The sequence below is a fragment of the Bos mutus genome, chromosome 10 (assembly GCF_027580195.1).
Source record: "Bos mutus isolate GX-2022 chromosome 10, NWIPB_WYAK_1.1, whole genome shotgun sequence".
Taxonomy (NCBI): domain Eukaryota; kingdom Metazoa; phylum Chordata; class Mammalia; order Artiodactyla; family Bovidae; genus Bos; species Bos mutus.
In genome coordinates, this window is record NC_091626.1 from 60,951,948 (window position 1) to 60,972,093 (window position 20,146).

Consider the following 20,146-nt stretch of genomic DNA (forward strand, 5'->3'; position numbering starts at 1 on the left):
TGGGACTGGGGTGGTGGGAGGGTCTATGTCTTAAAATTTCATAAGACAATGTTTTAAAAATAATAGCACTTAAAAAGTTAGTGATGACTGCTGAACTGGGTCAGTGCGCGTTCCCCCGCTGCCCCAGGATCACCCAGCCTTTCTGTTTACAGTGTGGATTTATAGGGAAAGCCAGGGTCACAGTTGACATAAGTGTTGATTTGAGTCCCTTCCTTGGGGGTACCTACACTGTGTCACTCCCGTCTTCATATGAAGGAGTATTTGGCCCTTCCTGAATCTTTAAAATGATTAAAAATCTCACTCCAGCCAGTGACAAAGGTTCCCACCACATGGATTGTGTTATCTATAAAACCATTCTGAAGAACCCATCACCCAAGACCAGATTCTGTGCCTGTCTGGGAATGCCATCTCCTCTGTGGTTAATGCCTGCATGAAATAAAATATCTTTCTTGACTTCAAGAAGGAATTTCTCCCCAGTTTAAAAAAAAAGATCCCAATCTGACATCATAATCAGTCTTTTGAGACCAACCAATTCTTTCCATCCCCTTCCAAAATGGAAGTCAGTCAATTCCAAATCCTCAGGGTTCTGTAAGTAGGCCATTTCTGCCATACTTCTGCCCCTGGTAACTACATAAAACCCCAGGCACCCAAGATTGGGTGAATGTGCTTTGCTTCTGTCCCTGGGAAGCAGCTCCACTGCTTTGAGGGAGTTTGGGGGATGGGCAGTGTTTTCGTCTCCGTTGCTTTGCCCACCACATTCCCAGGTTGCCTGTTTTAAAAACAGAATGATCCAGAGTTTGTAAAGATGATTCCTGGTATATTCCCAGCTTGGGCCCTTAAAAATGTAAGCATCTCTTTTTACCGGGAATCACCCAGACACAAGTAACAAATTGGCATCTTTGGATCCACCGTTTGCTTGGGAAGATGGTAAAAAGGCAAAATGAGAATGTCGGTGAGCCCAGGTGCGTGTGCCTAGGATCCCGCTGATGGCGCCGTTTCCATACCTGCAGACATTCCTGTGCTCCACAGACAGGTAACGGAGGTGCCACAGTGGCGCCCTCCCTACCCCACCCCCACGTGGCTGCAGCTTGCAATGCTGTGCCCCATTCTCAGCTCAGTCAGACCTGGATGCCTTTCTGCAGGCCTCTGTGTGATATGTTTGATATATTAGGTTGTTATTTAATCCAACTATATATCAAACATATTCCTACAGTGTCTTGCCCTATCTCCGGGGGTTCCTAATATAGCTTATAAGGCAACAGGAAAGAATATGTTAGAATCAGAGGTAGATTACTCATTACATCTCTTTCGTTATATTCCATTTCTTCTTGTAGCATTTAAAACCTGTATCTGTACTGCTAGATTATTTTGTTTATTATAGAAACAAATCATAATTAATGATGTTTCATAAGAGCTTAGGTATTATGTATAGCTTAGTTTTGTGCAATGATGAATCCTTAAAGGCTGTGCTCAATGTGGGGGAATAAAACCCATGTTTGTGATACAGGGTCAGGATTATAACCTCCAGACACATCTAGATTTACATTTCATTTTAATTCAGTTTTATCCTGATCTTCAATTTAGAAATTAGTAATTTTCACGATCAAGCTTTCAGCAAAAAATTCAAGCACAAATCAACTCTCTGTAACGTTGCTTTCCACCCACAGTAACAAAATGTATAAACCAAATCAGCCAAACCAAATGTATGGATGGTGAGTCACTGGGCTTTATATAAACCTTGGGGACGAAATATATCTAATAAAGATAACGCAGTGTGGAATATACTCTGTCTGTTGAGTTTCCTGTTGCAGGTTAACTTGTCAGAAGAGGTTGATAATATTTAGAATATGCCGACAATCAGAAAGTGATTCCATAGCCTAATTGGGTGCAACAGGAAGTTCGGGATTGTGAAACATTTTTTCCTGGCACGTAACAGCCTAACTGGGTTAGCTCTGACCTCCTCCCCCTAGAAGAGCCTGTGAAGGATATGTGAGTTCATTCTGATCTCTTTCAACAAAAGACTTAAAACTCTGCTTTCTGAAAGGGGAAGTATTGTGCTAATGGCTCCGATTTTTGGAGCAAAGAGGATGTGCTCTTGTAAAGGTCACTCCTGAACATACAAACACTACTCTATGAAGATAGTGAGCCAGAAGTGTGTACAGGTGGATTAGAAAAGCCTCTTCTGGTGGGTCTAAGAGCCAGCCCAACGCTGCTGGCAGGGACCGCCTAGTGACAGGTCACAGCAGCAGACAAGTGGTGACACAGGGGAGGTCAGTACAGTGTTGGGGTCCCAGCTTCCAGAGTCAGGAAGTGGAGCCTGTCCCTGGGATCCTCCTCATTGAGAAGAGAGCTGTACGCCAGCCAAGATGCTTCCGTAGTCAATGCTACCTTCGTGCAGCTAGATGGCGTTGTTTTGGGTTTTAGGCCCAGTTAAAGTTGTTTGGCCAAAATGACAGTCATGGAAAAGCAACAGCAAGCTGTTCTGAATAATGAAAAGCTCAGTTTAAAAGGACCTGAAGTTTGAAGCCCCTACATTAGAATTGACATATCTTTTTAGGGTACATTTTGCTGTTGACCAGCAGGCTCTGCCGATTAGTTGGGCAAATGGGAAAAGGCAGCCAGATGTTCAGGGAGAAGGATACAGCATTTTCTCTATGACCAAGCAGTGGACATTGAGCTCCTGTACCACTAGCTGCTTCCAGGCCAGGAGACGTGAGGTGGGCGGAAGAGTAAAGGTGAGTGGGGTCCCTAGTCAGCATGTATTCCCACATGACTCCCCACCAAATAGAGCAGTGGGTCTCTCAGACCCTCCTCAGACACACACAGGATTCATGTCACATGGCTTTACAGTGTAACAATTCTACCTAATTAAATCTTTGGAAAAATCCTGTCATCTGTTCTTCATCCATGCTACCTAGATAGACACTCGAGTGCCTATATATTTTTTTTAAGAGTTTGACACATCTTTAAGAATTTTTCTATCAAATAGAAAGCGCAATTAGTAGATTCTGATAAAGGATGCTGCTGCTGCTGCTGCTAAGTTGCTTCAGTCGTGTCCGACTCTGTGCAACCCCATAAACAGCAGCCCACTAGACTCCCCCGTCCCTGGGATTCTCCAGGCAAGAACACTGGAGTGGGTTGCCATTTCCTTCTCCAATGCATGAAAGTGAAAAGTGAAAGTGAAGTCGTTCAGTCGTGTCTGACTCTTAGCGACCCCATGGACTGCAGCCTACCAGGCTCCTCCATCCATGGGATTTTCCAGGCAAGAGTACTGGAGTGGGTTGCCATTGCCTTCTCCTCTGATAAAGGACAGATGGATGGATAGATATCAGTAACATAAATCTGGAATGACATACAGGAAAAAAAGAACAGAAATAGTTAAAAGATTATTCCAGTGGTATTTAAAGAAAGAGTGGTGGCTGCTGTGGGAAAACTGCTCCCAGAATACTAATCCGACTAGCTTGGACTTTGTCCATCAGATGTTGCAGAAACATGCAGTTATTCCACATCTGGGTGCAGAGGCCAGTCCCTTCCCAGGTGGCTGGCATAACCATTTGGCAGCGCTTTCTCTCTGGCACCTGCTTTGTCTGTTGACTGTTTCCCTGGAGTTTCCCCTGGGACCAGATCAACCTGGGGAGACCAGGCCAGCTGACCAGCTCTGGTCTCTTGGCAGTACCCGTGGTTCTGAGAAGTTTCCCTTTTATTAGGACTAGTAAGCGTGGTAGTCCTAAAGACAACCCACCTGGGGTCCTCCAGAAGAGAAGCTGACCTGGCTCACATACTGTTCAGGTCTTTGAGTACAGGTAAGGTCTCCCCTCCAGCTCCTCTCAACTCAAAATCAGAAGCAAACCGCTAGTGGCCAGACTCACTACCAAAAGAGAGGAACCTGGGACTGCCTGTTCCACTCAGGTTTCCACCTGGCAGGAAAATGCTTCACTCACGTTATGGAGTTCCTGTTGTTTGCCTTCTGTTTTTTTCCTGGAGGACATTTAAATTATATGCAGATGTTCACACTTTAAAAAAATTATACCCAATTTTTTTTTTTAATTTCTGATGTGATTTATGACCTTGTTTTTAACTCTAAGTGTCTACAAGGCCTTCAGAGAAGGCAATGGCACCCCACTCCAGTACTCTCGCCTGGAAAATACCATGGACGAAGGAGCCTGTTCCAGTCCATGGGGTCGCTAAGAGTCAGACATGGCTGAGCGACTTCACTTTCACTTTTCACTTTCATGCATTGGAGAAGGAAATGGCAACCCACTCCAGTGTTCTTGCCTGGAGAATCCCAGGGACAGAGGAGCCTAGTGGGCTGTCGTCTCTGGGGTTGCACAGGGTTGGACACGACTGAGGCGACTTAGCAGCAATAGCAGCACAAGGCCTTCAGTAACACCAAACACAGCGTGATTCCTAACTGGAAAGATAGTGCAGTGAGTTGTAGTCTGGTTTTAGTGGCCAGCTGTGAGAGAGATGACTATGATGCTTATCAGCACTCAGCAAGGTGATCCCTCAGAGGAGGTTTTCAGGGAGGGAGGCAGAAATGAGGCTAGTGACCCTTAGGCCATCTCCTATGGTTGTCTTCAGCTCCTTCACTGTCAAGTCCATCGGGGAAGGGACACGATGTTTCAGGGATGTAATTCACAAAGACAAGGGCAAAAAAGAGGACCACAGGCGGAAATGTTCTTCCTCTGCCAGGTGCATGCCCAGGGACCTGTGTAGGAGGATGGGCTTGGTGGACGTTAGTAAAGATCCTTTAGGAAGGAGGCCAAAAGAGAGGAAGGAAGTAAAAATGGAGTCTGTGCTAATTTTAGTCCATGCATTCTTTAAAAAGATTTCACAAGCAGAAAATGAAATGTTTGTTTGATATCTGGAGAAGGGCATCAAATTCCCCAATCACTTGGCCAGACAGGGCAGAGCAGGGACTGAAACCCAGTTGTCTATTTCCTGGTTGGGTGTCAAAGGAGGAGCTAGAAGCAGTGCCGACGCTTGACACTTCATTTATCTTTGATTTGTCTTTTTTGTTTGTATTGTAGGTTGTATTCAGAAATAGCAGCTAGAACCTGTATTAGAATTATGGGTGAAGAATAGGGTTCAGGCAGAGAAACAAACTAGTTTAACTCACACTCTGAAAAACTGTTGTTGAAAACCACAAAAAGTATGTGTATTAATAGAAAGAAAAATGAAGTTAATTGGGAGTTATTGAGCATTTACTATATGCTCTGTGTATATTAATAATTTATATATAACTGCCCTATTGGATGGCAACCCACTCCAGTATTCTTGCCTGGAGAATCCCAGGGACAGAGGAGCCTGGTGGGCTGCTGTCTATGGGGTCGCACAGAGTCGGACACGACTGAAGCGACTTGGCAGCAACAGCAGCAGCAGGCTGGAAGGTAGGTTAGGAAAATGAGTGAACTGCCACAAAGATTATGTTCTCAGAATGTTACTGTGTCCAAGCTCATACTGCTTGCCACACAACATGATAGTAAATTAAGAGATGAGGCACGGGGGCAAGGAATAGCAACTTTATTCAGAAAGCCAGCCGACAAAGAAGATGGTGACTCCTGTCCCAAAGAACCATCTTCCCTGAGTTAGGATTTAGGCTCCCTTAATACTAAAAGGGAAGAGGGTGTGCTTGGTTGGTACAAACTTCTTGGTTCTGGAATCCTTTGTTCTTGCAGCTGTCCGTGTAGGTTTGGTCACAACATTTCTATAAACTCAAACATGACACATGTTATTGTCTGTTCTGCAACTTTTTGTCTCTAGATGAATGGAAAAGTGTTATGCCTTTAGAGGCCAGAGCCTTGAGAGTGGGCTACTTTATATATTTCAGGTTCTAGACAACATTCTTAACTCATAGCAAACACAATAGAATACAGACGTTAAAGTTTAAAAACAAAAACAGATCCAATATGGAGTCAGATTTGTCCCTAGAACAAGAATTCCTGAAAGGTCGAAAGACAGAAATGAGTAAAGGCCTCCCTTTTCCGCCCTCTTTTTCCCTCTCCTTCCTCTTCTCCATCAGTACAACAAGAGTCTCAAATGCTCTCTCGTGCACGGGAAGCAGGTAGTGAGGGAGTCAGCCCAAAGTGTGGCCTTTCCCAGAGGGATCTCACCCAACCTCTAACTTTTTAAAAAAGGAGTTCTGGAGAAGATCACCTCACAGGAAAAATGTCAGCAAAAGGGTACTTAGATTTTTCTCAAAGCTACTGAAAAGTCAAAGCTAGAGTCTACTCAACAGTCCAGAAAAGACAGTTGCTGAGTACTACAGGTGACCTGGTCAATACTCTTTTGGAGTAGAGACCAGGGAAAGAGTATTGTACAGAGGATGAGAAGGTGGATTCAGATCTCAGAGGCTGCAGCTGACACCTTCATTAAGGGCAGATTCTTAGCTTAACATCTGTTACACTATTTTGTTAAGAGGGCCTCTTAGTAACATGCTGCTGTGTTTTGCATCTGTATATGCGTGAATCAGTGTCAGACTGTGAGTGCCAGTTGAGGCATACAGGCAGGGCATACAATTAACAACCCACAGTGTTCCACAGGGCAGGAGCCAGTGCCTTGATGTGTATGTCCAGTTATCCCCAGAGATCAGGAAAGGAAAGTTACTGATGCGGGCACTTACTCCATGCCTCTCCCCTTTGCTTACCATGTAAATTGTCCTCTGGCTGAACTCTAGTACTCAGAAACTCATCTTAAATGGATACATTCTCTCAACAAACCTTTTCTGCATGGGTTTCTCTGCCTCATGCTATGCTCCAGAGACATAAGTTGGATAAAACAACAATCCATGCCCTGGAGGAGATCACAGGCTGGTAGGATTCAGCTCACTGGTGTCTTGAGCCCAGGCCTGCATTTACCCTAGGGTAGCCTATACCACGGAGAAGGCGATGGCACCCCACTCCAGTACTCTTGCCTGGAAAATCCCATGGACAGAGGAGCCTAGTGGGCTGCAGTCCATGGGGTCGTGAAGAGTCGGACACGACTGAGCGACTTCACTTTCACTTTTCACTTTCATGCATTGGAGAAGGAAATGGCAACCCACTCCAGTGTTCTTGCCTGGAGGATCCCAGGGACAGGGGAGCCTGGTGGGCTGCAGTCTATGGGGTCGCACAGAGTCGGACAGAAGTGACTTAGCAGCAGCAGCAGCCTTTACCACCTGCATCTTGCACCAGATCCTCAGTGATCTGAGCAAGGAAGGGCTGTCCGTTTACCTGCCCATTGAGTGAAAGCATTTCCTCATATTCAGGTGTCCTGGTCTGCAAATTATTTCCCAGGGTTTCCTAGCTGCATCTCCAAGTTACTGTTCTTGATCTCCCAGCTACAGTGGGGTTTATTCTATTAACAGTCCAGCATTTGAATTGTGATTGTTTTATTTAGGGAAAGCCTTCAAAGACTACGCCCGTTCCACTTGTCTCCTTTTTTGCAACATGGTTAAGCATATGTCCTTCTTCTTGCTGCCCTCACACCCCTCTCCCAGAGTCCATCTTGTATGTTGGTGGGAGGAGCTAAAGCCAACAGGAACTCAGACTGCAGTACCATGGCTTTTCATGAATTCTCCTTGACTTGGAAAAATCCCATTTTCTCTTAGGCTAGAAGTTGTATGGTGTGAGGAAACATCAAGTGTTAATGCATAATTTCAGCAGGAGAGATAAAGTGGGCATTTAGTCTTGATGGTAAATCTGGCCTGCAGAAAGATACAGATCTGGCAGGTAGAAAGCAGATATCATCATGGAACTGTGCCCAACTGTAGCATTTAAATGTTTGCTCTCCATCACAGTCAGCTTTATTAAGCCTTTTGTTTGGAAACTCTCATACTTTTTAATCAAAGCAAATGTCTCCCAGAGATAAGGCTTCCTGCCATGTCTATTTTGAAATCTAGAGATCTTATAGAAAGGAAAAGATATTCATCAAAGGGCATTACAACACTTGCCATGGCAAGAAAAATATGTAGGTATAAGAAATATTTCCAAGTTGAATATATATTTCAAGCACGTGGGGTTTTTTTAGATTTATTTGGAGTGTAGTTGATTTACAGTGTTGCATTGGTTTTGGTATATAGCAAAGTGACTTCATTTTATGCACACACACACACACACACATGTATATTAATTCTTTTTCAGATTCTTTTCTCATATAGATTATCACAGAATATTGAGTAGAGTTCCTTGTGCTACACAGTTGGTCCTTGATGGTTATCTGTCTTATATATAGTAGTGTGCATATGGCATATGTTAATCCATGTGTCTTATGAAAACAAAACAGAATACTTCAAGGGTAGCAAAAGATATGGGAGAGGTCTTTTACGTTGATTCTAATGAGATATTCTTTTAGATCTGTCCATGCTTAGAGTTCGCACTTAGTTTTAAGGAAATTCCATTTTTTGTGCATGTTAAAATTTGGGAAATCAGAAACCTCCTGTGAAGTGGACTCGATCTTAGAAGCCATAGCATAGCTGAGAGCCTGTGAAAAGGGCCTGGGAGATGTTAGGAGCCACCAGCAAGCCTCCATCTCCTCATCTGCAAAAGGAGTAGGAGCTCCATTTGGACTCAGACACTCTATGGCTTCCCCAGTGCTTATGTCTTTTATAAGCTTAACTTTTCTTAACTTTTGCAGAACAAATTTCCAGAAAAGTTCTTAATTCAAAGTCACTGAATACACCGATCAGAGCCCAGTACCATTTCTTCATGGCTTGTGTATTGGGTTGGCCAAAAAGTTCAGTTGAGTTTTTCCCTAAAGATGTTACAGAAAACCCAAGTGAACTTGTTGGCCAACTCAATATACCAGTACCTTTTATGCCAGAGTGTGTTACGATGGGTTGTTTTATGTTTCAATAAACAAATTTTATATTCCACCATTACCACAGGCTTCCCCACCCCAGGAATCCAAACTTAATCTTTTGGAACTGAGCCCATTTCTATCCTGAATGCTCCTGGAGCAAGACTTTGTCAGAAATAGAGAATATACTGCTTCTGTCTCAGAACTTCTCAAGTGCTGCCGTCCGTCTTCAGATCCACAGGACTTGCGTGGAAATATTTTTCTGATAATGAGTTATTAAAACAGAAATGAGAATGGCCACATCTTGAATCATGAGAAATCCCATAAAGAATAGGGAACTGGAAAAGCACTGTATCTGTGTATCCATCCTGTTTGGTGGTTCACATGGGACCATCCGTGAGCCGACTTGGAGCCTCTGACCTGAAGTCTGCCCCTAGCTGATGCCCTAAGAGGTGGCCTGGTCTGGGAAAAGCCTATCCTGATGAAGGCAGAGAAGCTTAGATTTAGATCATGTCGAGAGTCTTCATGCCTCCACTGGCCTCCTTCAGGCCAGTACTCCACCTCCCTCAGCCTGAGTATTCCAATGTAAATATAAGGATAAAGATAACTTCAGTGCAAGACTTTTTGCTTTTTTGGTGAGAATTAAACAAGTCAATGTGCATGGAAGTAAATACCTGCACATAGTAGGCACTCTTAAAAAAGTATTGCTGTTGTACATTGGTAATGTACTTAGTGCCACTGAATGGTATACTTTAAGTTGATTTGAAGAGTAAATTTTGTGTTACATTTATTTTACGAACACACACAAAGAAAACTATTGCTATACTTGACCATCATCTCTTAATGCCTGAAAGGTACCAGCCACATCTTTAAGGTACTGTGACCAAAGAGGCACTTATCCATATCCACACTGGCTCATGGCCACAGAGCAATGCTGCTGGAGGGGACCTTGCAGGTTATCTAGTCTGGCCACCCTTTATGGTGATGCTCTGTCCCACTGAGCCTGGGACTAGGGTCTTTACACTTGCCCAACTTCCCAAAAGCTTCTCTTCAACAACCCAGGCATTTTGGCAGCAGGAAACCTGGTGATGGCGAATTTCGAGCAGAGCCCTGATGACCTGAGAGCCCCGGTGCAGTCAGAGCCTGTGTTCTTCCCCAGGTGGAGCCATGCCTCAGGCTTCCAAGGGGCCAGCCCTACCTTGATGTCACATTGCCTGGCTTCCTTTCTACCACATGTGATCTCTGGTTGGCATGTGACTCTCTGCTCAACCACAGAAATGCAAATACTATTTTACCTTTGTTTTCACCCAAGAGAAATAAGGTTTTTCAACAGCTAATAGCCATCTTCCTTTTTTCAACCCATTTTTCAAGCCTTACACGGCGAGAGAGTGTGCTACCACTTAGTCTTTGAATTTTGATTATTGATTATTTTGATTTGAGTTGTTGATGTTGATGAAACCATTTGTATATATTTGTATATATTTTATTTCCCAGTGAATTTATGTCTTTTTAAAGACTCTGGTCTGGAAAAATAATCCGTCTTAAAATGGCCTGATTTTAAATGTGTACAGAATCTCAATGCTGGTAATTTTTATCTTTTAGAGAGGGGGTGGGGGGAGGTAGCAGATGGAGAGGCCTCCAGCCAACTTAAGCCTTTCTACCCTGGGTATGGTTTGTCCATAAGAAGCCATGTACAGTTGAAGAGCCAGGTGACCGAGAAGTAAGTCATTTGGCAGAAAATGTCCTTTGGGATATGAATTGTGTATGATGCTTTTTTCTTTTGGTTATAGCAAGCGGACGAGACCCTGGATTTTGAAGAACAGATCTTGGAGGCTGCTAAATCCATTGCTGCTGCCACGAGTGCCCTGGTCAAATCGGCCTCGGCAGCCCAGAGGGAGCTGGTGGCCCAAGGAAAGGTTTGTAAACCTCGCTGGCCACGTGAGGAACGTCAGGCTGCTGGAGCCTCTGAGGACCGAGGGAAAGGCAGTACCACGTGTGTTCTGAGCAAGGAAGCCCTGTCGCCCCATCCCTCCCTGAGTCACCCTGCTCTGCCCATCGCACTGCACACTCTGCTTCAGCTTAACATACAGAATGAAGGATTTGGCTTCCAGGCCTCTCACCTGCTTCTTGTTAAGGAGAGCTCCCCCTCCAGGCAGCCATCAGGGCCTGAACATTCATTTATCTCCCTGCTGTCCATTAGTCTATTTAAAGATGTAAACTGTCATATGTTCCCGGTGGATGGCTATATAAGCACCGTAGTCAGGGGCTTTGTAATACCTTGTTCAGTTCCAGTGACTCCATTTTCTTAGGACTGTTGAGCTGAATGCCATCCAGCTCTGCAGTTAGCATTTTCCTGAGTCCTTTGGTCAAAAAACTGGTCTGTTTTTAAAGCTGAGATTTCTTCGACCTGCTTTATCTCCAGTCACCCATTCCATCTGCATTAGCATGAAAGCTTAGTTCTTTTTCAGTGATCCAGAGGATTAATAGTACATTAGACTAATCCTGCATGTGGGAAGGCCTTTCAATTGAAAATATTCCGTGTGTCCTGTTATGCCTATATAGCATGGAACCACTCCATCGAAATTACATCTTGCAGAAAAGACTTTCAATCATAGAGGCACCACAGAAATCCTGACAGGTTGGGGAGATTTGGTCACCATACCTGTCAGTCACTTCTGTTTGATATTAAAAGCTCTTTACTGTCAGTGTACAGATGACAGATGCAATTGTGTCTTGACCTAAAAACTTGCAATAGAGATGGCTAGGCTCAGCTAGTGGCCTTCCGTTTTCCTCCATGAAGTCTCTCGTAAGGTTGTTTGTTTTTGTTGTTTAGTCGCTAAGTCGTGTCCTACTCTTTCGCAACTCCATGGACTACAGCCCGCCAGTCTCCTCTGTCTATGGAAATATTTCGGCAAGAATACTGGAGTGTGTTGCCATTTCCTCCTCCAGGGGATCTTCCCAACCCAGGGATTGAACCATTTCTCCTGCATTGGCACACATATTCTTTACCCACTGAGCCACCAGGGAAGCTTAGCCATGTCTTAATCCAACCTGCGTACATTGGCTCCTCTTTCCAAACCATTGTGTTCCAATTTAATGTATGCACATCTCCCCAGCCAGCATAAATCTGTCCCTTTCCCCTTCTCACTAATCCCCTATTGATGGATCAGAGTGCAGTCCTTACTCACCTAGGACTTGTTAACTGGTTGATATGTAAAGACCAAATATGGATCACTGAGAAGAACATCCTACCTAGAAAGTTCAGTTCATCTGCATCTTGATGAAGACTCGTCTGCATGCTGGACAGAGGGTTGGATATTAGAGAATTGAACTTGAGCATGGCCAAGGCTTTGTCCTCCAAGGAACTTATATGTTCAAGCATTTAAAAAGTTGGTAACAGAGGTTCTCAGAGTTGGACATGACTTGGCAACTGAACAACAACAGCAGCGGTCCAGCTGGATTGGGGGAACTGTATGCAGAACCCTGGGGCCTTATCTGACCTTCAACAAGCCCTCATGTGATGCCTGTAATTGCTAAGAGATCCCCAGTTTCATATTCAAATTTAGCTACTCATCTCTTACCTCTCCACACACCTCCCACCAGTAAAGGTATTTGCTCCCATAGTTCCTTCTACATCTGATCAGAAAACGTTTTATTTGTTGCCATAATTTCTAAATAGAAACAGAGATCATCCTACTTCCAGCTTCTTACTTCTATACCCACCCCTGACAAAATGGTCTGTATTTCCTTAAGACAAGGATCTGTGCTCAGTTGTACAGAGATGTACTCCTTTTTTAACATCATCTGCCAGAAAGTCACAGTGTGACTTCCAGAGTCAGGAATCAGGAGAGATTTCAGCTTCCCTCACCTCTTAAATGAAGAGGCCTCCATGGCTCCCGTGTTAGAAACGGGGAGGGGTCAGCAGAGGAAACAGACATATCAAGATAGCCCCATCCATCGTTCCTAAGCCATTTTCCCAGAAATGTAGTACCTGATGGCTAAAAGGAGGCCATTGAGAGCGTTTCCAGTCGCCTGTGGCCCAGGTGGAAACCGGCCAGGACCTGCAGTCTTGGAGCTGCTAGGGTCCTGTGTGGGAAAAGGTGCCATTGGCAGGGGTCCCCAGGAGATGCTGCATGTCTGATGAGCTGCTTTTCTGTCCAGTTGCAGGTCATGAGTAGGGCATGAGGGGTGCAGTCACCCTGCACCTTCCCACTCTCCTTACCCCTTCTATGCTCCTCTCTAGGTGGGTTCCATTCCTGCCAATGCTGCGGACGACGGACAGTGGTCGCAGGGCCTGATTTCTGCCGTGAGTCGCTCTCTCCTTCTTCCCCATTGGCTTTTTAGATCCCCTGAGGGAGGTTTGGGCTGGGGGTCACTTCTCTGTTGACTGTCGCCAGGCCCGGATGGTGGCAGCCGCGACCAGCAGTCTCTGTGAGGCAGCCAACGCCTCAGTGCAGGGACACGCCAGCGAGGAGAAGCTCATCTCATCTGCCAAGCAGGTAGCTGCATCCACGGCTCAGCTGCTTGTGGCCTGCAAGGTGAAGGCTGATCAGGATTCGGAGGCCATGAGGCGGCTACAGGTAATGGTCACTGATGCTGGTGGGAAAATACTCCTGTTGGAGCGGGTAAGTGTCACCAGAGGGTAAGCAGTCTAACTTTCTTGGCATGACCTACTGGACCTTCCATCAGCCAGCTCTGTCCCACGTTTCTCATTTCCTGCCACGTGAGGCATGCATCCTATACCTTCCGCCCCGCCAAACTGATGTTCTCCACATGTACTTTCTGGTCTCATGTCTTGGGGCCCTCCTCCCACCAGACCAATCTTGGTGAACTCCTGCTCATCCTTCATGACTCATCTCCAAAGCCACCTCTTCTGGGAAGCCCTCCTTGACTCCTAGGCCTTGGGGAGTCAGTCCTTTTTCTGCCCTGCCAGAGCCTCTGATCAGACCAACCTAATGGTTCCTGTCACCCTGTACCACCAGATTTATCTGTATGTCTGCCTTTGATGAGACTGAGCTTCTTGGGTGCAGGTCCCAGATCTTTATCTTTGCATCTCACCCCTAAGATGGTACCTGTTTCAGTGAAGGCTCTCATTTAGTGTTTGCTAAAGAAAGGAGCCAAAGGACTGAAGAATTTATATGAGATGCTGCTAAGGTTTCCCAGAGCTCAAAGAACATACTTATGAGGGTGACGCATGAATCCTGCCCAGTGGATCTAAGTTTTCCTGATTGTTTTCATTATAAAAGTATTTTAAACACAGTAAAGGAAATGTGGGAATGAAAAAGATAGCCTCAGCATCTTCATGTGTCCAATGTTATGTTTTTTCTCATCCTATTTTTATCTTATATAAAATGCTTTTGTCTAGTTGTCATCCTAAGCAGAGACAGTCTGCATTTTTTCACTTCACATTTTATTACACTTTTTTTTTCCTGGAAGAAAAGTCTTCGTAATGGCCCTGTGCAATGCTAACTGGTTCATTCTTCATGAGTCTCATTTTTAATGATTGCATGACATTCTATCAACTAATTATTCCAGAATTTCTCTTTACAAAATTAGACATATTTGTGTCCAGTTTTCTAGATGTTTGCTATTATAAATGTTGTAATGCACATTGTTTATGTTGCTAAAAATGTTTATGTAAGATCATAACTGGCAGAAATATTTGAATGATTCCAGTGAAACTCCAGACTTTTTTGTTATTTCCTAAGTTGTAAAGTGTGTTACGGTCGTTTGGTCCTCCTGTGTCAATCTCTCTCCTTCACCTGCCTTCATTTTTCTCCTGGCATAAACCCAGGGGGGAAGTCGGGAGCTGCATGTTTGTGAATGTGTGATTTATGGATTTGGGGGACACTTCTTTGGAAAATATCCTGAGTTAAGAGATACCTGTGTTCAAGACCTCTACAGATACCTAGGTTCAAGACCTTGATGCCTCTACAGTTCATTAAGTGCAATGTCCTATACAAATCATTTCAAACCTTTCAGGCCTCAGTTGCCTCTTTCGTAAAATGAGGATAGAGATGCTGGCACTGGCTCTTACAAGAATCAAGAAATGTGAAAGTGCTTTTGTAAGTCCTAAGGATTTACACAGGTGTAGCCGAGCATCACTCTTATGTCATCATTTCTGACTTAACTGTATGCTGCAATGTTGTATGAGTCCCTTACAATGACCCAGAGGTTCTCTGGGGCTACACAGACCTCTGTTCGAATCCCAGCTCTATAATTTATCAGCTGCAGAATCTTAGGTTACCCAACTTCACTTTCTACATAGAAAAGTGCACTAATAATTTCTGACCTTCCCTTCTTGTGCAAGCCTTCATGGTCCCCTTTGGCCACTTTTCTTTTTTTAAACCCCTTGGCCACTTTAAACCACCAACCAGATGAGCCAGTTAACTTTTTATTTTCATATTTATTTATTTATTTGATCATACTGGGTCTTAGTTGCAGCATGTGGGAATCTAGTTGCCTGACCAGAGATCAAACCTGGGCCCCCTATTTTGGGAGTGTGGAGTCTTAACCATTGGACCACCAGGGAAGTCCCCAGTTAACTTTGAGAAAATTTCATCACTCTGATGGCTTACCCTCAAGTGCAAGTTCTTGACTCTAAGGGGGCTGGGCAAGGACTATGGGAGATTTAACCAAACCTTAACCACAATGAAAAGGAAATTCCAAACCTCAGGTGGCAGAGGGCAAGCCCCCTGGTCCACCCTCGCTGCAGATCCAGGCTGCATAAGGACCATCCCTTCTGTAACTGTCTTTACCACCTGCCACTTCCTTGAGCCTGCAGCCCAAGGCCAGCTGTGACTCTAAAACCACTTCTGTAAAGGCCCTAGTTACTGCAGGGCTCCGTTCCTCCCGTGGCGGGGGGCGGGGGGTAGGTTGTGTTCCCTTCATTCCCTCAGAAAGCCTTAGGTGAGCACAAGCCCTGGGTACCCACTGCTCCCAGTGCTGGGGATGCAAAGATTCAAGTCACAGCCCCTGCCTTCAAGTTACTCACTGTCCAGGGGCGAGAGAGGCAACCACAAGTGTGGTAAGGGCTGCAAAGAAGCCAGCACAGAGCATTCCAGGGGCGCGTGGGAGGGTGTGGGTAAGGTCAAGGAGGACAGAAAAAGTGATCTCTGAGCCAATTCCTCAAGTATGCCTCAGCTGGATGGGGCAGGAGGAGGTGAATTTCTCACCCAGGAGACAGCTCCTGAGCAAGCTTCTGTTAACCTTCGTATCATAGTGCTATAATCATGTGTTCACATAACTGTAATTCCCATTAGAATTGCATGTTCCTTGGGAGCCAGGAAGTGTGTCTCAATCTAATGAATGAGCTAAGGTTAGGTAGGTGCCAATGCTGGTAGAATCAATGGATGGATGGATAAATAGTTGGATGGATGGGTGGATGAGTGGACGGACAGACAAATGAATACTACCTAGAGAGAAACTGTGTTGTATATAATTGGGTGATAAATAGATACCTAGTCTCGTGAGCTGTGCCTCCATGTCTGTTCTTGCTGAATCCAAATGACTGTTTTTAATGATATCATGTGTGTCTTGTCCCCTCTCCAGGCAGCAGGAAATGCTGTGAAAAGAGCCTCAGACAACCTTGTTCGTGCAGCCCAGAAGGCAGCATTTGGCAAAGCTGATGATGACGATGTTGTAGTGAAAACAAAGTTTGTAGGGGGCATTGCTCAGGTTTGTGATTAAACCCAGACAGTGTTTACTCCTAAGATGAGCACTGAGTTATAATAGAGACACAAAATAACAGTGGCCTAAACAGGATGGGAGTTTATTTCTCCCTGGTAAGACAGTCTTGGGTATAAGGAGTCCAGGCATGGTATGGCGGCTTCTTTGTGTCTGAGATCCAGGTTCCATCTGCCTTATCACTCCACCATCCCCGAGATGTTCCCTTGGCCACTCGGTCTGAGATGGCTTGATAATCGCCTCAGGTTTCCAGCCAGCAGGAAGATGAAAAGTTAGGGCAGGCATGACTTTGAAGTTGTCTGCCTCAGTTAATTCACATGCCATTGGCCAGCACTCGGTCACATGGCCAACCTAGCTGCAAAGGATGCAAAGAAACGCAGTATTCTTCTCTGAGTAGTAGTGTGCCTGCCTAAAAATCAGGGATTCTCTTATAGAAAAGGGAAAGAAGAGAGTTAGAGGACAGCAATATTATCTTCAAATGTTGCATTTGGAGCTGCTACTCCAGATCTTTGGCCCTAGAGAAAGAATGAACGATGACCCTCTCCCAGAAGTTTTACAAGAGTGGATGGGAATCTGACTTATGCGGGCCTGCATTCTTGTGCATGGGAGTGCGGTGGAAAGGTCAGGAAACTGGGCTTGCAGTTTGGGTATGTTCATATAAATCCTTCATGCAAGATGGGTTTTCCACCAGGAGCACTGAGGTTCCGTGGCTGAACTTACTCATTCCCACACCTTCCTTAGCTCCTCCTGAACCATTTCCTGTATTTGGAAATACATAGGATACATTTTTTGGAGAAGGAAATGGCAACCCACTCCAGTATTCTTGCCTAGAGAATCCTATGGATGGAGGAGCCTGGTGGGCTGCTATCCATAGGGTCGCACAGAGTCAGACACGACTGAAGCGACTTAGCATGCATGCATGCATTGGAGAAGGAAATGGCAACCCACTCCAGTGTTCTTGCCTGGAGAATCCCAGGGACAGAGGAGCCTGGTGGGCTGCCATCTATGGGGTCACACAGAGTCAGACATAACTGAAGTGACTTAGCAGCAGCAGCAGCAGGATACATTTTTACCGGAATCTCTTTCTCAATACAGTAGTTCCATGAGAAATTCCATGAAGAAGATTCTGTGATCCAGCAGTTCTGGGAATGGCTGAACTCTGTTCTCCTTCCTTAGATATCACAATGCTCGTTAGTCTAGCAAGGCTCTGAAAAGACCTTTGCTTTTCAGAAATCTATGTGGCTTTCTAGAGCACAGGCTTACCCTTTCCCCTTGAAACCTGTGAACTAATATTCTTCAGATCACACCTTAGAGGCTTGAAATAAATATATGAAAGCTGTCTAATAGTTAAGGGCTCCAGTTTTAGCTTCAAGAATACCTGAGATGGGTCCTACTCCACTAGCTGAGGCCCTTCGGGAAAGTGGACCCACATCTCTTGAGCTTCACGTTTCTCTTTGGAACAATGAGACATTATCAATAGGCCACACTTTACAATGTCACCATGGAGGTGATGGAACACTCTATGTAAAGTGCTTAAACCAGAGCCGGGTGCATTGTAGGGATGCAGGTTATGTCGGTTATTAAATCAGGGGCCAGAAATCAGCTTATTGTCTTGGATCACTAGTCTTAAAACCTGAACCATGGCCCAGAGGTGGGTCTCCAGAGCTAAGAGTACACAGTCTTGAAGCAGTGCTGTGTCCCGTGGTAGCAGAGGCTGTGGGAGCTCTTGAGGCAGGCATGGAGGGGAGGGCGGTTTGCTAGAATCTTTCACACCCCTCCAGCTTGTTGCTTTCCCTCTAGATCATCGCCGCCCAGGAGGAAATGCTGAAGAAGGAACGAGAACTGGAAGAAGCAAGGAAAAAACTGGCCCAGATCCGCCAACAGCAGTATAAATTCCTACCCACTGAGCTGAGGGAGGACGAAGGATAAGGCCAGAGCCAGGGGTGCGCGCCCCAGGGGACGGCCGCGCGCGAACTGGACAGACAGCGGTCCTGGGAGGCCGGGCACTGCCCAGGCACCGCCCACCTCCCCCTGGGGCGAGCCCGGGGCCTGAGCGCTCCGGCTCCCTCCGCTGTGCCGTCAGGCACCGGCTGCATGATCGTGATGTCGCACGGTACAGTGAGTGCCCCCCACAGCTCCTCCGCCGCCTCCCCCCACCTCACACATCTCAGGAGAGAGGGGCGCGGGCTCACGGACTGTTACCAAAACGAAGGCAGTATTACGTCGCCCTCGGACACTCGTGCTTCTGTCGGTCCTTTCCTAGGCCTGCTGCTGGGCCTGCTGTGAAATCTTAATAGGAAAAAACGAAAACAGCTCGGGGGAAATCATTAATGCCATAGATACTCAAAGATCTTCTTCTCCCTCTCAGGCGAAGGTGGACATTGGAGTTGGACACAGTTCATAAAAGCCAGAAACATAAACCAGTGTGGACTCCAGGAGGGCAGCTCAGGCCTTCCTGCCTGTCACTAGCACTGGTTCACCCGGAGGGTGAACAATACCTGCTCCTGTTTGCACGCTTTTTTGCCTCTGTGTGTAAGCTCCTTGTACAATCTAGCTCCAACTTGTATTCTGTGGCCCAGAAAATTGAATGATTTTTTTTCCTCCATAATCCAAAGGACAGAGGCATGGGGGACTGTCAGGGCTCGGTGAGCAGGGGCTGTAATAAAATGTGTGGGCTCCTTACTCTGCAGAGGCTGTTTGAGTTCATACAAATTCATCCACATAAACCCAGGTCCTCCAGGTAGCAGTCAATACAGCAGCCCCCACCTTAGGCATTCAAACTGAGGGTTCAACTCCAGTAAAGCCATTCCTTGGTGACCCTGTCTTCTAGGTCCCATATCAGATTTTCTGCTCTCAAAATGGTCAGCATTCAGAATTCTGTTTAAAAATCTGTCACCCACTCTCTAACCCAAGATGGATGTTTTCTCTATGTCCTGATAGTCCTAAAACCTAGATGCGTTCTAACACCATAATGAATTTCTAACAACATAGTTTTGCTAATTAGCCCATCTTAAAAGTGATGACATACGATATTTTCAGAGTTTGTCTTCTGGATGCGACAGTTCAAGAATCTTATATTTCCCACCCCCACCTCCTTTCTCTTTTCAGAGCCCTCTCCTTGGAAGGGCATTTTAAGACTTTTTTGAGCCTTATCCCAAGACAGTATGTGAAGGATGAATGGCTTGTGGGATAGCTACTAATGCCAGGTAGCAGGTGTCTTTGAAAAAAATTTAATTGAGGGAAGACAGTGGTGATGGAGGTATGTGGTTTTTTAAAGCTGGTAACTGTTGACAGCAGTCATCCTCCATTTATCCAGTCCTGTGGTCTCACATCTTATATTTCATTCACAGGATAGCTTGAATATTCCACCCAGGGAAAAGATGATGCTTTGGTTCTCAAAAAGAATCACCTGTAGACTTTGCCCAATGGTCCTGCTTTAACAGACCCTGGCCCATGCCGTGGTTGTAAAATGCAGTTAAACTTTGGATGGCTCCTCCTGTTTATAAGAGACTTGTAAGTCCTCCACATAGAATTTTTTCCCAGGCACGTAGGAAGCTACAAGAAATACAGTATAAATGAGAAGCAAGTGGAGAGAGTCTGTAGAGAGCTAGGGATGAAGGAATCAACCCTAAAGAAGAGGGAGCTGGCCGGGCCCTGCCATCTAATGGGAGAAACTAACAAATCT

General features: G+C 45.4%; 1 protein-coding gene across 13 annotated transcripts in view; it reads left to right on the forward strand.

Moving 5' to 3' along the window:
* Positions 1-19,150, forward strand: part of TLN2 (talin 2) — a 497,178-nt gene extending 478,028 nt beyond the window's left edge. For all 13 annotated transcript variants that reach the window (XM_070378009.1, XM_070378013.1, XM_070378007.1 and 10 more), the window contains 5 exons: positions 10,566-10,691; positions 13,019-13,081; positions 13,173-13,355; positions 16,327-16,452; positions 18,262-19,150. In XM_070378009.1, coding sequence (XP_070234110.1) covers positions 10,566-10,691; positions 13,019-13,081; positions 13,173-13,355; positions 16,327-16,452; positions 18,262-18,390 — 627 coding nt within the window. In that variant the 3' untranslated portion in view covers positions 18,391-19,150. The remainder of the gene's footprint in view (positions 1-10,565; positions 10,692-13,018; positions 13,082-13,172; positions 13,356-16,326; positions 16,453-18,261) is intronic.
* The last annotated feature ends 996 nt before the right edge of the window (positions 19,151-20,146 follow it).